This window comes from Apteryx mantelli, chromosome 27, assembly GCF_036417845.1.
Source record: "Apteryx mantelli isolate bAptMan1 chromosome 27, bAptMan1.hap1, whole genome shotgun sequence".
In the NCBI taxonomy this organism is placed as follows: Eukaryota; Metazoa; Chordata; class Aves; order Apterygiformes; family Apterygidae; genus Apteryx; species Apteryx mantelli.
Window position 1 is genome coordinate 5,349,920 of NC_090004.1, and position 16,843 is coordinate 5,366,762.

Sequence of the window (16,843 nt, forward strand, 5' to 3'; positions counted from 1 at the left end):
GGCGCAATGTAACAGGCCAAGCGATTGGAGAAGAGCTGTTTCGGTCGTTGTCTCGGCAACCAGGTGTACGCTTTCCCCGAGCCGCCAAGGGCCGGAGCGCCCCGAGTCACCCGGGCAGGCAGGGCCGCTCCCGCCGTGCGCCACTCCGCCTCACCCGGGCGGGCAGCGCCATTCACGGCGTGCACCGCGCCGCCTCACCTGGGCGGGCGGGGGTCGCTCCCAGCATGCACCGCTCCATCCCATCTGGGCCCTAGCCTCCGTTCCCGGCACGCACCGCGCCGCCCCCCCCTCGGCAGGTAGCGCTGTTCCCGGCGTGCACCGCGCCGCCTCACCTGGGCGGGCAGCGCCTCTCCCGGCGTGCACCGCGCCCTTCCGCCCCCGCGGCCGGTAGCGCCGTTCCCAGCATACACCGCTGCCCGCCGGGGCGGGAGCCCGGCGTGAAGGGCCTGCTCCTGTCCGCGGCCTGGCAAAGGCAAAGGCAAAGGCAAAGGCAGAGGCGGCGGCACGCCCTGGCCCCTCTTCCGCCACCTCTGGGGCCCCACGTCCTCTGGCGGGCGCCTTTTCTTCCTCTAGGTGCACGAATGGGCCTTAGCGAAGCCTTTCTCCCTCTCCAGAATACGCCATGGCGACAGTAGTCACCTCCCTCATCCCCTTTACCCCTCAGTCTCCCCTCCGTGAAAGATGGTTGCCCCTGGCAGTGGTCCCACCGCCCTTAATACTGAGTCCGGCAGGACTGCAAAGGTTCATCGAATCTCTCATGGAGAAAAGAAAGGTGATGGCCGACGTTCTGGCATTGTGTCTCTATGAAAACATCTCCCCAGTTCTTTCAGGCTCTGTCTGCATGTTAATATCTGTGATTGATGTTTCAGAAACAGAATGGTGATGCTACACAGAGTCGTTACATTCGATGCGCCGTAGCCATAGCTCTGTAACATGGGTACCTGCTTTAAGAGCCTTTTCTCTGATGCTCTTGGACATTCGGAAGGAAAACAAGGTACATTGAGCAGAAAAGCACCAAACAGTACAATATAGTGGATGGAAACCACACTTTAACAGTCATTTCACAGCTGAAGAATGAACAGCTGAACAATGCAAATGTTTTTCTTTCAAAGCAGAGCAAGGACTCATCAGTGAAACCAATCATAGGAAGTGACATCCAGATCAGTTTATATCCACAGCCAGTTGTAGGTGTTTCAGGCTCAAGTCCAAAATTGCTCTCTTTGGGGACAGTTAAACCAGCCCAAGGGATTAAGAAATGCCATCAAATCATAACCCTCTAGTTCTCAAGGCAGTGGAAAGCTTGTTTGCTCCCATGCTCTTGTAGCCCTGACCACCTCCTGTCCTTCCAAAGAACGCCACTGTAATGTGAGAGCCTTTTCTCTAGCAATTATTCTGATCTCTCCCCTGTACTAACCTCCTCACTAATTGCAGCGCTTATCTCAGGACATATACCATCCCTTGTCAGAAGCATGCCTACATTTTCACTGAGCTTATATTTAAAATTTCCTGTTGCTGCGCTATTGCCACTGCAGCTCCATGACTGGTAGTAGTAACACCAAGTCTGGGGTGGGTGAGGCACCAGTGTTTTTTTTCTGATATGTCTGTGAGAGACAAAGCGATTTGAAAAACTTGCAGCTTCTGCCTCAACAATAGTGCCAAGCCAAGGCCTTTGGGTCCAGGCCTGCAAAGCACACTGCTGTTTGGGAGGCGCTGGGCAGGTTAGCATGAGACTGAGCTCTCCAGGAGCGAGGGATACTCAGCACCTTTCCTCAGATGTTCAGTTTGAGGGAGGGTCAACCCCATGAAGTGAGTTGCTAAAATGCCTGACTCTGTAAATGAGGACATGCTGCAAAAGTTATTTAACTGCACTGAGTCACCCTTAAAGCCCATTCATCAACACTAAAGTGCTTCAAAGTGATTTTTTTTCCTTTGCTTCTTAAATAAAACAAGGAAATTAAATGCAGAAACAACTGCTGATTTCTTGACTTGAATACTGCATTAATGTTATATTTGCCTTTAACTTACCCATCTTATTTAATATGAAAGCTGGTGTTGCAGTTACATGTCTCCTGTATCTCCATATTCAGAATTTGTTTTTATTGGCTGTTCCTTTTAGGTTTCAAGGTTTCCTCCGGTCCTTATAAATACCATACAAAGGTAGTCTTAAACTCAGAAAAAAAGGGATTTAATTCTCAATCAAAGAGATTTCAGTATAACCGGGTGAGTAACAATGTTTGAAGTTTATGTCTTTGTTTTGAATTTTTTTGCAACTCATAATGATCCTGTCTTGTAACCAAGAATAACAAGTAAGTATAGATCAAGGTTCTTAAATTAGCTTTGCAGTCACAACTGATAACTGTATGGCGAAAATGGTAAAACAATATTATTGGTTTAAACCTTGAAATTACCCCACATATAATACCCTCATCTTTACCTTCTCCCCATCTCTCACCCACCCAGGTTTGCCCCGGTCCCATTTCCAGTCTTCCAGAGCTCTCCAGGACACATACATATATTTTGCATCCCTTCTGAAATTCAGGAGCAAATTCAAAGAAATCAGTAGAGTTAACTCAGCCTTATGCTTGTGTAATGTTAGCAGAATATGACCCCTCCCATCTTTTGCCATTCTTCACCCCCATCTTTTCCTGGTTTGTAGGAATTACAATGGTACATCGGTTGTCTGGCCAGCAGAGGGAAGCAGAAAGATACTATAAAATCATACTGCTTTCCCAGCCTGCACTATGCAGGGTTTCTTCTTAAGTCCAGCCAGCAGTCAGAGGTGCCAAGGGCCTCCTGTGCTTCCTGGATCCAGCTTTCAAGCTACTTCCTCTGCTGGTGAAAAGAGGATGCCTGTCCCCTGCTGACAGTCTCCTGCTCTCTGCTGACTATGTGGTAATCCCCAAACTCTGAAAATTAAGTGTATTCAGAATTTCTGTAACTTTGTGTACCAGGTAGGTAAAGTAGGTAAATCAGGGAATTATTTGGCATCTTTCTTCTTCTGCCTTTGCCATCTTCTCTTTCTTCTCCTTCCTTTGATCTCTTCCTCCTTGCTTGTCTCTCCCATCTCAGTGGTATCAGAAGCATATTATCTCAGGATTGAATAACAGCAATCAAGGACGTAAAGGACAAAAGATGAGGGAAAATGATCAAGGTAGAGAAGTTGCTTAAATACCTTCTGTAGGCGCCATCAGTCTGTCTGGTCAGCTTCCAGGAGTTCCAGATGACCTGATGCTAAGTTCTGACTAAAAGAAGAGGCATAGTCTTAAGGTAGCTTCACAAAGCACTCCCTTCCCTTTGAGAATTTCCTGCTTGAAGGGCAGAGCAGGCAGAAAGCCAAACCACAAGCTACACAAGGGCTTGGCTGATTCTTTCTTAAGCTTTATCCCTAGAGAAAAGTTACAGCACCAGGTAGGGGAGGGGAAGCATTAGTTCCATTAACACTACACCTTTCTGGGGCTGCTTAGTTTCCTCCACCACAACCACTTGCCTCTTCAGCACAACCCTTTTTGGAGCACATTCCTTTAGTAGGGTAGTCAGGGATAAATGCCAGTACCTGAAGTTTATCCACTTGTAATTTAGACAATGTAAAGAGCTTATTTGCTTCTCACTACCTGACCTGGAATATCTAACAGGTGAGTTGACCCACTTTTGTAATTGTGCCAGTTTACCACTGTACTCACACAGTCCTATGGCTACCAGAACACTGGAGTTTGCAAGGTATTTTTGGTGGACTTACTTCATACCCAGTGCCCTCTTATATTCACCAGAAAAAAGGTTCAAAGCATTCAAAGGGCACAGAGATGTGCAGGCACTTTAGCAGAACATAAATTTCCAAGGGCACGGAGATGTCTAATCTCCAATTACTTTCAACAAGACTGAGGTGCTGATGGGCATGCCAAACCCAGAGCTGGACAGGGCGGATGGGTGACGGGCTCTGTAGTTGTTTCCCTGACACGTGCTGTACTGGAAGGTGCTAATCAAGAACGTGCTGCCAAAGTAGTAACTCCCCTTTATGGGGCAGGACCCAGGAGCGAGGGGCAGGGCTCTGTGTGGGACACCATCCAAGCCTCAGCAGGCTGGTCAGCAGGAGCAGCCAAACCTGGGCAGCACCAGGGAATGGAGCTTGCAGATGCAGTTTTTTATCAGCTGCTTTGGAAACTCACTGCAATTTTAATAGCCAGTTCTAGCAAATCAGACCAAACCTGCCTCCCTCAGCACAGCCCTCTTGTCCATGAAGCACAGGGTGGAGAGCCTCAAGCATGGGGCAGGGCTTCCACATGGCAGGGCCACATGGAGGTGCTAGCCCAAGTCCCCAGAGTAGTACAGTGGCTGTCCTGCTTGCCGTTCTGGGGGTTATTCAGAAATAGCTAGCTCAGGATCTCTGCCTGCTCCATTGCTCCATGTGGACAAGCCCTCAGACCACATGTTCAGAAATCTCCTCCTGTAAATCTGGCATCCTGGAATTGTCACATAGGGGCTAAACTAAACATAGGGCTGAAACATAGCATAATTCTGAGCAGCTCCGCTGAAACTCCCAGAGCTGCATCACATACCTCAGCTTTCAGTTTGTCCTGTAGCATTTTCCTACAAAGAAAAATATGCGGAAAAGATTTTTTTCGCTTTATAATTCAGGTGGCATTTTTATGAGGAAGGCCCAATCTGCAAGGATTGTGCATGCTGGAGACATGGCATCTGATTCCTTAGAATGCTCTTCCAGTTTTAATGGAACTGGCACATTTTTTCATTTTACTATTTTAGCACTATAATAGCCAATTACACTTGTACTGTCCATGCACATAGCAAAGAACAACTCTGCTGCAGCAGAAAAACAGATTAGTGAAGTGGTTTGCCCACGATCTTATCATAAATCAACAGCAGAGACAGGAGGTAGCCAGGCTTCCTCAATCCCAAAACAGCATCTTCTCCAGTAGACAGCACTACCTGCCCATTCCCGCCTATTCTTCCCTTCAGCCTCCTCTTTTGCAAGGCACAACATGGCCACAGCCTGGAAAATGATATTTTCCTCCCTAAAATGATCCTGCTGCTTCTGGTTGCTTCTTAAGAGGGAGTGAGTCACTCCATGGCTGCCTCTGCTGTATGGCCATCAACACAAGTCCTGTTTGGATGGGTTTCAACCAACCATATACTTGTCCTATGCAGTCTCCCATTTCCATGTGTTTAACCTTGTGGCTTTCCTGCTCTTTCTTGATCCTGCAAAGACCTTGCACAGTCAGATCTCTACATTCAGCCTTGTGTCTTTGCAGGAGTGGGGTAATGCCCAAAATACTTTCTTACCTCCTCTCCACTACCCGCTGTGGAGTAAAGAGCATTATTCTTAAATCCCACAAAGCCTATTCTCTTTCCCCTGGTGTTATGCCCACACTGTTTTTTGGGGCATCTGATCACTGTCTGAATCCAATTCTGAAATCATCAGAACAGAAACGGAGTCACTTCTGGGCTTCTGTCCAAAATATTTTCCACTCGTAACTGGCAGACAAGACAATTAGTGAAGGTCACATAATGGTAGCATGCTCTCAAAGGTCAGGAGCCTCAGTTCTTTCCATCCTGCATACCAGCATCATCTAAAATTTATGTTGGTAAAGGGCTGTCTCTTTCATCCTGTATGATCCCAGATCTGCTAAATCCCACTGTTTTTTCTAGGATTGGCAGAAGTAGATCATGTTACTAAAGGCATTCAACACTTCATGGGACCACGCCTGAAAAGCTGGAGGTGTCATCATGTACAACATAGGCTGGTTTTGATTTATTTGGCTCTATAAATAGAATCCCGCCCAGTTCTCTTTTTGAAAAGCCCAGAAAAAGAACAGAGTCAGGAAAGGTGTGGTGACTGCGAATAATGCATTCTGCCCACATGCTGAATTAATTAGGTCCAACTCAGATGTTACAGGTGAGATTTTAGATTTGCTGTGGCTCCCAGTCTATACAAATTGCCCTGTAGACAGTAGGGAAATTTGATCTTCCTCATACTCAGAAATACTAATTTCTCCATGCAACTGGAGACTTGCATTAAAATATTATAATTTTGAAACAATGAAAACATCTACCTTAATGCACAATTACAATTAAAACAGAAAATTCATGGTGCAAGTGATGGGTTGGAAAATGATACAGAAAATATAATAATGCCATTGTATAAGCTTTGAGTACACCTTCAGCTGGAATGTTGTGTTCACTTGTGGCCACCCTAAGTCTAAGAAAAGGCTGCAGGAGAAATAGACTCAATTTAGAAATATGTGATACAATCATTAAAGTCCCAATGAAGACTGAAGACACTGAAGATGTTTAGTTTAGAGAGGAAGCAAATAAGACTTGGCTTGAAATGTATGGGAGATAATTAAAAAAAAAAGCATAGTGAGCTTCTCCCATATCATATAAAACAGAAAGATATCAGCATAAAATTAAAAATCCACAAATTTAAACTTGAAAGAAGGAAGTAAGTATATAAACAATGTTCATTCTCCATTTGTAGACTGGAGTGGTAATTTACCATGAAAGCTGTTGGGAGCAACAGTTATACAAATTAAAAAAAAAAAATCAGTAGTAGTTCATTGATGGAACTCACAGCCATAAGGACCAGTAAGACCAAGCAAAGTTTAAAAGATGTTTAAATACATATAAAGATCCTCAGCAGAATGCTGTTCTGCACCTTTTCTTGATGTATCTGGCCCTGGGTGCTGAGAACCAGGGGAATGACTGTATGGACCATTGCTGTGTTCCAGCTTCACTGTTCTCAGAGTTACTCCTAAAAGAACCGATGTGTTTTGGCCTATGCTCAGAAAGATGAAGAGCATGGACTTAGTGAGGAAAGGAGCTGTCCCATTAACAACCGTGTGAATCTGTGCCTGTATCTCATTGCATCTGCCCCAGGAGGATGGTAGCTAATGCAGCTTAGTCACCATGTGTGATATTTTTCTTGCTAGAATGAAACTCCAGGCCCAGGATTCTATAATGTCACTCGTCAGTCTGCAGAGAGCAACAGCACCTCGTTGTCTCAAAAAGGAACTGGATACTTTCCTTCCCTGGTAAGAGGAAGCAGTTTATTTCAGACTGATTTCCAAAGCCACTGAAGTCAGCTAATGCCTTTGTATTGACTTCAGTGGACTATGGATCTGGTGTTTAACCTACTCTGTTGCCCTTGTCTTGAGTACCTATTTAATGTTGTATTGGGGATGTTTCTGAAATCCAGCCAAGAAGGAAAATCATTTCTCACTGTTAACAGACACAGTTATAATTAAGCTTGAATTCCAACACCTATTCTAAGCTGCTTTTTCATGTGCTCTTACCTTTTAAATTCAATTTCCACACAGAGGTGGTCATTTTAGTTTTGGATGAACCCTTTTAAGCAAAACTGGCTGAGCTGTTGTTAAGTTACAAAGGTGTAGTGAAGGATCCATACACAGTTTGTGGACTCAATTAAAATATTGTACCAGGCTATTGGAAAGAGGCTAAAGTGAACAACTTCAGGATCTGTTCTAACACAAGACTTAAGTGAAAAACCTTGTGCAAACTGATGAGCACCTGCACCCCAGGAAGAAGAAATCAACAATATTTAGTAGCTGAAAAAGTGGGCCCCCCTATTTCATCTCATAGAACTTGCAGCACAGTTTCTGCTGTCTTTAAAATGCAAAAGGTGATTTGTCCTTAAAAATTATATTTGGTAAATTCCAGGCCTCAGTTATTTCCCAATTTCTTTCCCGTTCAGCTACTGACAATTTCCTTGCTCCCTCTGCTTCCAGGTTGCATGCATTGCATGCAGCAAAATCGCCAACTATCCAGCTGCGAATGCCTACAGGATCCCGTCATGTTTTCAATCCAAACAAGACTTTAGCACGGGAAACTCTAGCATGTTTCAACAACCCATTGCTAGGAAGATTGAGAAAATCCCCATGCCAGCACCTGGTCAATACCATGTAAGGAAGGTTGCAGGCAAGGACAAGGAGGGTACAGCTAATGTGTAATGCTTGTGGAGTGCAGAGATGTATATGAAAGTGATTGTTCTGGTGCAATCCAGCGTAGACTAGAATGGGACAGGCCTGTTGGTTATCATTGGCTTGGTCCCACGTCTTTGCAGTCAGTACATACTTGACTGCAGCAGGCACAGCTCAATCTCTCCTAGCTAAGCAGTGAACAAGGGTGTGATTGTGCCTCAGAAAGCACTGGAGATAGCTTTAACTTAGCTAGTTTGGGTGCAGCTCTCAGAATAGCCCAAAGCTTGGCATGAACTCGCCCACCAAGTACTTATTCCACGCCTGCCTATTCTGAGGTCTGCGCTGCTGTGGCCAGCTTGGCATCAGTGTCTAAGCCAACAAGCATGAAGGTGCCTCGGGTATTTCTGCACGATCTGCAGTCTCACCTCTGCGCTGCAGACGTACCCCAGCCTGCTGCAAACCTTGAGCACACATCGGGCAGTAACTCTTCAGTACCAAGGGAGCGAGAACACCTCCCTGACCCAGGACTGCAGCAACCTCTGTCCTTCTTGCCACATCATTGGCTTTTATACTGAAAGACCCCGTAGCACCCCATGAGTTTTCATCCCAGAAATCCAACCTGTGTTGGTTGGTTATAGGGGACTTTTGCTAAGGTGCTCAAGGTGGGTAGAGTTTCACATCTTTAACAGCTAGTGGGTTTTGAGGTTCAACCTCAAAGCTGGAAATCAAGACTGTGTATGCACAACTGATGTAATTGACTGTGCCCTTCCGCTGGCTGTGGAGCTGTGCCAGTTTATATCAGCTGAGGACCTAGCCCTCAGGTTCAGTTCCTGAACCTCCTGCTGATTCACTCTTGTATAAGTCACTTAACTGTTCTGTGCCTGATGCTCTCCACCCATGCCATGGTGACCAGGCCTCATTGGGGTGTTGTAAGCTTTAGTCCACAGGAATTCACAGTGTGTTTTGAGATACTGAAATGGAAGATCTTAACAAAACACCAAGTGTTATTAGCAGTTATCAGATAATTTATAATAATATACGCACTGCTAATTAACTTCCCTGTCCCTTCAATGGTGTCCTGCTGTAGCTGTGATTACTTTTGGATTGTTTTGTTACTCTTGAGAGAGAGCTTTTTCTTTTTCTGCACAGCTTGACTGCTCGACTACTGTCTCTCTCTTCTATTTAGATTGCACCCATTTCCTAGTAAGCCTTCCCCTTTTAACCTGCACCTCAATGAAGTTATATCCACTGTGTGGTAAAACAAGTTGAGTCTTTGTAACATTTGATGACTTTGCATAGCTGTTTAATACAGAATGAAGATGACACAATTTAATAAGCTTAATAATGAGCTTGCCACTCATAGCTGAGACATCTTCGCTGGCTGGATGCATGTTCTTGAAGCAATTCATGCTCTTATAAATTAATTTGATATAGTTTAAACATCAGCAAAGGTGTTTTAAACAATCATGTCTTACCTCACAATTTGGGTGTGCAAAGAGCACATATACAGAGTTACTGAGACTCAGCTGACATGGGGTAATCGTGTTCACTTGTACACTTAAACACTAAGACTGTGAACTTTCTTACGATGACTCAGTCTGGCTGAGTATCTGCCCCAGCATGTTCTAAGTTGATTAAACTAGTTTGCAGGCCATAATTATTTTCTATATCATAGTATAATGGATTCGCATCATATTATTTTTAACATTGTAAGAATTTGCTTCTGGGAACGGCCTTCTTGAATTAATCACTGACTCATGATTTACTGTAGGAGATAATATCTAACCTACAAGAAGCAGAACAGGAAACTATCTATTTAAAAGATGGCAGTGCCTGATAATTTATGACTATAGACAAAGAGACATCTGAGAAGAAAAAGAAGGCCAAAACCTGCAGTTTTTACATGGTCAAAGCTCTTACTCAGGCAAAAAAGGAACTTCTAAGAACTGAAGGATCTGCCCTTGAGGCAGTGACAGCTGAAAATTAACAAATATTGGGAAAAAAATGACTGAGCAACAGGAAGACAGTGTCTCAAGCTGTCCTCTAAGCTGTCTTCAGCTTTGGGACCAAACCCAATGTTAAAATGAAGCCAGTTAATCGTCATGACTTTTGCAGGCATTTCACCAGCTTAACACAGGAAAAATAAGAAAACAGGAAAATAGGTCAGTCTTTCATGTTTGAATCTTTTATCCAGGTGTCCTCTTGCTACCTCCTCACTCTTGTGCTTTAACTGGACTCTTCCACTCATATCAGTGAATTAACCTTGACCATCAGATGTTTTTATGAGCTTCTCTAACTATAGCATGCTTAGAAAAAATCAATTTCAGCACAGACATCAGTAAATAACTTTACATACTGGGGCATGGGCCAGGAGGTTAGATTTTATCTTGGGAACCTAAAGGCTCTTTCCTTTGTCCCATTTCACCATTGATCTGTTCTGTGATTTTGGCCAACCCTCATCACCCTTTGCACCATAGTTTTTTGCCTCTTTAAGGAGAGCAGTTATCACCGTGAGTTTGAGGCTCCTTAGGAGTTGTGGATAAAATGTGTTTCTGCGTATATTTTGTAGATGATCTGTAGTGTGCAGCGTGCATCGGGGGAGTGACAGTGGCGGGTAGTTGAGCACTCCACAAGAGCAGTGTGACCTGCTCCCCCAGGGACTTTTGACACCTCTGTCCGAGTTAATTAGCTCAGGGACTGCCAGCAGCATAACGACAGTGCTGCACGCTGTGCCTGGCACAGGCTGCAGGCAGGCGCAAGCGCTCCAGCAGTTACCTGCAGTGAGCAGGCCTGAAGGAACTGAAATACAGATTCTTTGGTTATGCTTAGCTCAAAGCCATCAGGCCGAGCTGCGGTCCCACCAGCAACAGCCACGGAGACATACCCTTTGCTCTGCAGAGGTTTTCGGGGGCTGTCATGCAGATGGCCCTTTGGTGTCTTGGCAGCGCCACCTCAAATTCTGGGCTCGGTCAGCGGCTTGAACCAAGCCGGACATTTAGGTAGAGCTGACGTGGGAGAAGTCTGGAGACAGCAGTTAAATGCACAAAGCCACATTTTCTGCAAGAGTTTCAAGTCCTCAGCAACTGTTGTGTAAATGCAACTTTTACATGCTGGGCAGTCACAAAGAGGCCTACCTACGATTGGTAAACACTCCCAAATTTTGGCCCTAATATTGCCTACAGCTGCATCATCACAGCCATTCACAATGGAGACAACTGGATTTTAAATGTGGGTTTTCCTTTGTTGGTAATTACCCACAGGTAAAGTCAATTCAAAGGTATTCACAAGCCCTTTTTCTAAAACAGACTTCTATGGATTTCTGCAAGCAAAGCAACAATGTTTCTGCCCATGGTGTGTTTGTGTCCAAAACCACAAGAGGATTAAATTTGGAAAAAATTGGAAAATGGCGTTCTCCGTGTAAGTGAGCCTTGAGCTGGTAGGACAGATGTTGCTGGTGATTCTGGGTCTGATCCTGTGGGGCGCAGAGCACCATCACACACAGATTTGGGTCACTCAGGGCTTCTTAAGGTATGCTGAGTTTAAGCAGGTGTCAGGGCACAAGCGAGTCTCCTTTCCAAGAGCTGTGGGTAGGCCCCTTTGAATCTCTGCTGAGACAACCATCCAGAAACCATCCTGATAGTTTTAAGTAGCTGTAAGGAATCACTAGAACACCCTACAACTCCGTATAAATGCCAGAGACTCAGGAGAAGCCATATTAGTGCATAATACGCTCAGCAACACAGTACTCTAGCAGCAAAAGAAGTCTACTCCTGGCCCATTGCCTGGTGAGGTTTAGACCTGGAGTGTGAGGGCTCCTAGCTTTGTAACCTATCTTACAAGTTATCCCACGTGCGAGTTCTCCTCCTGTTTGTTTGATTCTTTAAAATTGCTAATATCTCCATTTGTTCCTGTGCTCAGGACAAAGTTTAGTGTTGCCTTATCAGTGTCCCTCGAAATAAGCTCTGCCCAGGCAGCACTTTTTAAATCCAGAAATGATTTCCCCACACAATCCTGTTATACCGGTTCTTTTTCCTTCTATTACATTCACTGACTGATGCACTCTCATTCCTCAGTGCCGCTGTTGTGGCCTTGTTTGGTATTTACATCCCTTTCCTGTTTGTTTTGTAGGTCACTACAACATCAATGATTCCCCCATCAAGTTGTCTCCCAAGAGTATAACATCTTGCTTCAAATCAAAGGCCTCCCGTCTAACAAAGATGGACAGATTCATTACAGAACCTACAACCTCTCAGCCACATAAACCTACCAAGGAAGCAAAGAAAACTCCTTTCAGGTAAGTCCAGCTCTGGAAGACATGCCACTTTTATAGGACATATGAAAATACCTCAAATAGCAGAGGAATCCCACAGTGTCCCACTATATAACACGGTCCGATATGGGCAGTTATTGCCAAGGGTTTACAGGAACTGGCTCAGAAATGGAAGCGTCACAGTGCATTGCCTTGAAGGGGGGTGTGGGTTGATAACACCCTGGAGGAGTGTATCAGAGGTACCTTTATCATAGGATCTCTCAGACATTTACAAACAGTAATTAAATACTGCACCACCCATATGATGTAGGGGTAATTTCTTATCCCCATTTTACAGAGCAAGAAGCCAGAGCACACATGACCTGGAAAAAGACCCCGCAGCTCTCGTATCCCAGGCAGAGGCTTTGAGCACTAGGCTGTGTTTCTTTTGTGTTGCCAGTGCCTAAACTCAGCCCCAGAGCCCCAAATCTGGGAACAACTGAACAGGGAACAACTGAACAGCATCTCAGCAGGCTTGATGGGTAAAGCATGGGCATTTCCTCAGCCCCTGCTAAGGCTGAGAATTAGAGCTTGAAAGAAGCTTCCTTCAAGCTAGAACTGCCATTCCCATGTATCCCATTCTACACCTTGTTTCCAAGGGATTAAAGGCATGAAAGGAAACTCCCTTCCCCCAAGCCCTCGTCTCCCTTGGTATCATATGAGAAGACAAATAAATCTGCCTATCAGCAAATTGGCCAAGTATATTTATTGTCACCATACACTGACTTTGCCTGGCCTAAGATTAAGATCAACAATAAATTCCTAACCATGGAAAAGAATGAGAACATGAGAAAGCCCACGGCTCTCCTTACCCAACAGGTGTATCTTTACTACATCTCTCAGCAGTTGTATCTTACGACAGGGGCTTTGTAAAAAGAGTGGGAAGCTGTAGGCAGAGACAGAAGCAATGCCAAATGGCATTTGATAAGGGCAGAGGGCTAGAGGAAAGGGCAAATTAAATATGAGGTGAGAAGATCTTCAGTCTCCTCTATCAGAAAACACCAAAATGCTCCACGCCCATCTGCTGAGGTTAGAGCCTGTGCCCTCTCCCATTTCAATCAGTGGGAGAGAACGGGAAGAACTCCCAGCTAGCGTCGCTCGTCATCGCTGTCTCGGCTTCAGCGCTATCTCGCTCTGGAGTAGCTGAGCAGCCAGGTCTCTGCGGAAACAGGGCAGGGTCTGGACAACTGGCAAGTCTTGTATTTTGCAATAAATAGAGCGAGCTGTCCATGGCATTGCAGTTGGACCCTTTTATGCCCAGTTCATTTCTCAAAGATTTTGGCTTAGGACCTTTAAGCATCCACCTCCCCAGGGCACTTAACAGAAACCACAGCCTTTATTTCCAGACATTAAAACCCCATCAATTCAGGACAAGTTTCCCAAGTATCTTCTCTCTTGACAGGCAAAAATTCTGCTTGACTTTCTCTGCTCCAGCCATCCCACCCTGTAAAGACCCTCCTCCGCCTGGGCCTGGGCAGTATGACCTTGTGGATTACAAAGGGTCTCCAAAGCAGGACTGCTCGAGTGCTGTGTTTGTGTCAAATACAGGGCGACGGACAGGGAGAGGAGCACAGGAAGGTTTCCCTGGGCCAGGTAAAAATGAAAATTGTTCTTCACTATTAGAGACATCAAAACACTTTGCAAAGGTGACAATACAGCCCTATTGCACGCTCAACAGGAAGTAAACAATGCACAGAAGGTAGGAGAGCCCATCTGCAAAGGCACGTAGACACGTAAAGATGCACACCATTTCCAGAGGGCACCTAAACTCAGTAGGACCTTTTGTGAATTGGTGACAGTGGGTTTATGATAGGCACCAAGTGCCTAAATCCTTATGAGATCAGACTGTGGTGTCTTCTGACACCTTTAGATGGTCCAATATCTTTGCATATCTGGGCTAAATGGTCTCCAAAGTGCCACACAGGAGCAACATGGCAGAAGCAGGGCTAGAGTTCTGACTGCCACCTCCTTCTGACTTGTTGGTCCGTATTTTATAATATTATTTTTAAGGGCAAGGTTGAAAAAAGCATGTTTGCAATGTAAAGGCCATTAAAATATAACTGACTGTCAGCATGTTTGACAAACAGGTTCTGTGAGTTACAGTGCATGTGTAGAACTATCACACAATTCTGGCTGTTGGTACAACAGACATTTCACCTGGGATGTTTTACTGTTTTGGTGGAAAGGAGGAGCAGCTGCAGGGAGAGAGAGAAAAAAAAAAAAGTGCGTCTTGTTACAGTAGAGAAAGCCTCCATATCCCAGCTGGAGAGCAACGTTACAGAGCATCTCAGCACAGAGTCTCCTTGGCTTTATACCACTCTGGCTGTTCTCCCCTCCATGGGCTTCCCCAAGGGTTTCCAGACAGAAATCTGAAAGAAACAACACACCTGTAGCTTGTAATCAGGAAATGCCTGGGGAAGGGGAAAGACAGACCCACCCTCAAAGAGGAATGGGTTAAACACACCACACTGACTTACAGCAACATGCTTTGTTACAGTTGCTACCAGTCTGTCCAGTATGGACCAGTGGACGGGCTGCCTTGCTCGTGCAGGTAGTTTCACAGTGCAAGTTGTTGCATTGATGGCAAAGGGGTGGCTCACGTGAAGAAGTGTGCCCAAATTTTGTCCCGCTGACATTAGCATTGATAAAAGAGAGGCAGATGCAGGGACAAACTCTGCTGCAGTCCCCTTGTGTTTGTCTTCCCTTTTGTCCTTTGTCTCCAGTTCTTCACTGCGCAGATACAGAGCTAGCCACAGGGTGAGGAACGGCTCGGCTGAGTGTGGGTGGAACGTGTCCCTCAGTGCCTGTTGGCTAATTGGTGCCAGGCACAAGTAACATTATTTTCTCAGTCAGGCTCATATTTCTTGCCTTATTTATTTCTTCCAAGATTCTTAAGTCCTTCTGGGAGGTTACCATAGGGCTGGAAAAGCAAATATTAGCAATTTTGCTCTTTCTAGCGAATGAACTTACTCAGCTGCAGAAGTTGTACCAGCCACAAACAGCTAGAGAACATGCTGGTGCCATCAGTCTCTCCAGAGCCCTTGCAACAGCACAAATGGGCTTTTCTGGAGCCGTATCCAGATCACATCCCAGACTTGCAACGTACTATGTAAACATGCCAATTCCCTTCAAGCTGCTCTATGGGCTATGCTAGGAGAAGATTCCCAGCTAACATGAATCAATCTGTCTCAGTTAAAGAAACAGAGCTAGGCTAGTTTATTCATGCTGAAGATCTGGCCCAGAATTGTTAAGAATGGTATTTCTAGCTTATTCCCTTCCTCCCATGCATTAACACGTTAGTGCATGAAAAGGACAAAGACACCATCACAAACATATCCATCTTTGTAGTCTTCTCTCTGTTGCCAAAAAACACCATAAATGTCCTTTCAACCCTAGCCTGAAAAGAGAGAAAGAAGCTTCCATTGGATCAAAATTCCCTTTTATGAGATTAGAGGTGACTTTAGCCCTTGTCCACAAGAACGTACAGAGTAGTTCTCTACTATACAGCAAAGACCAACAGCAGAACTGTAGGGAGGCTAAACATACTTCACAATGAAATTGGTTGGTGTCTGATACAAAGCAGCAGCTTTGCTGAAGGCTGGTTATTCACCAGGGACTGATGGCCGGGCTGCTTTGGAGCCAACGTTGCAGGGTGTCCAAGAACTCCGGGTAATGCTTTACACAGGAGTGAGTGTGACAGTCAAATATACGATCAAGACAACCCTCAACATACTAAAGCTGAGTCTAGCCCAAAGTCCACAAACACCAAATGTTAGCATTAAACCCTAATTCTATGGCCAACACTCCTTTCCAGTAGAAGATATGAGGACATTCACACAGGTTGACCAGGCTGAGGGTTCTGGTACCTGCCTCATCAGTCAGAATTTTAGTTATACCAGTCCTAGGAATTACCTAGGAGAAAGGTGAGAAAGCAGAGCAGAGGGGACCCCTCGCTGACCTCATTAAAGATTTCCACATTATGAGGAAGATGCAGAAAGAGTTTCAGTCCCTCCATCTTTGATTCTCTCTGGTATCTATCACAGTGCCAGGACATCTCCAGATGTGATGTGTGGGTGTCCTAACAAAACACAGGATGCTGCTTTTCCCATTATGTCAATGGAGAACCACACCACACATTGAGATTCTCGGAGCTGCTTGGGTGGTGATGCAAGGAATGAATAAGCATGGGTAAAGACACAGAAACTGGGTGTTATTTGTACAACTGAACAGCAGAGCCCTCCACCCAGCGCTGTGAATACCAGAGCTCTTGCAAAACTCAGCTCGTAGGCTGCTCTATTCCTCTTTTTTATGCATCTTTCTCATTGTAGGTGCTTATTCACCCAGGACACTCGAGAAGGATTCCTTCATCTACAGTTATGATAGCAACTGGGTCCCAGTGCTGCGAGCAGGAGAACCCAGGCACCAGAGTGAAGTTCCACAGACAGGACTTCTTTCAAACTCTGCAAAGCCCACGCTGACTCACAGTAAGTGGTCCTGTCCTCAGCCTGCCAGGGTTGGCCGCCTGATGGTTCAGCAGCTAATAGCGGTATTTGAAACACCCTGTATATTGGAAGGTGATCATTAG

General features: G+C 45.3%; 1 protein-coding gene across 1 annotated transcript; it reads left to right on the forward strand.

The window, feature by feature from the left end:
• Positions 1-622: 622 nt before the first annotated feature.
• STPG1 (sperm tail PG-rich repeat containing 1) lies at positions 623-16,843 on the forward strand. Its single transcript, XM_067311753.1, has 9 exons — positions 623-879; positions 1,533-1,570; positions 2,117-2,220; positions 6,942-7,043; positions 7,758-7,931; positions 11,255-11,366; positions 12,078-12,243; positions 13,661-13,851; positions 16,587-16,843. The coding sequence occupies exons 1-9, from the start codon at positions 623-625 to the stop codon at positions 16,841-16,843; spliced, it is 1,401 nt and encodes a 466-aa protein (XP_067167854.1).

Bases quoted from the DNA above. Each gene is read 5' to 3' on its own strand.
- STPG1 (XM_067311753.1), top strand. From the start codon at position 623: ATGGCGACAGTAGTCACCTCCCTCATCCCCTTTACCCCTCAGTCTCCC. The intron at 1,571-2,116 runs GTGAGGCACCAG...TGTTCCTTTTAG, and splicing joins TAACACCAAGTCTGGGGTGG to GTTTCAAGGTTTCCTCCGGT. The intron at 13,852-16,586 runs GTAAAAATGAAA...TTCTCATTGTAG, and splicing joins GGAAGGTTTCCCTGGGCCAG to GTGCTTATTCACCCAGGACA.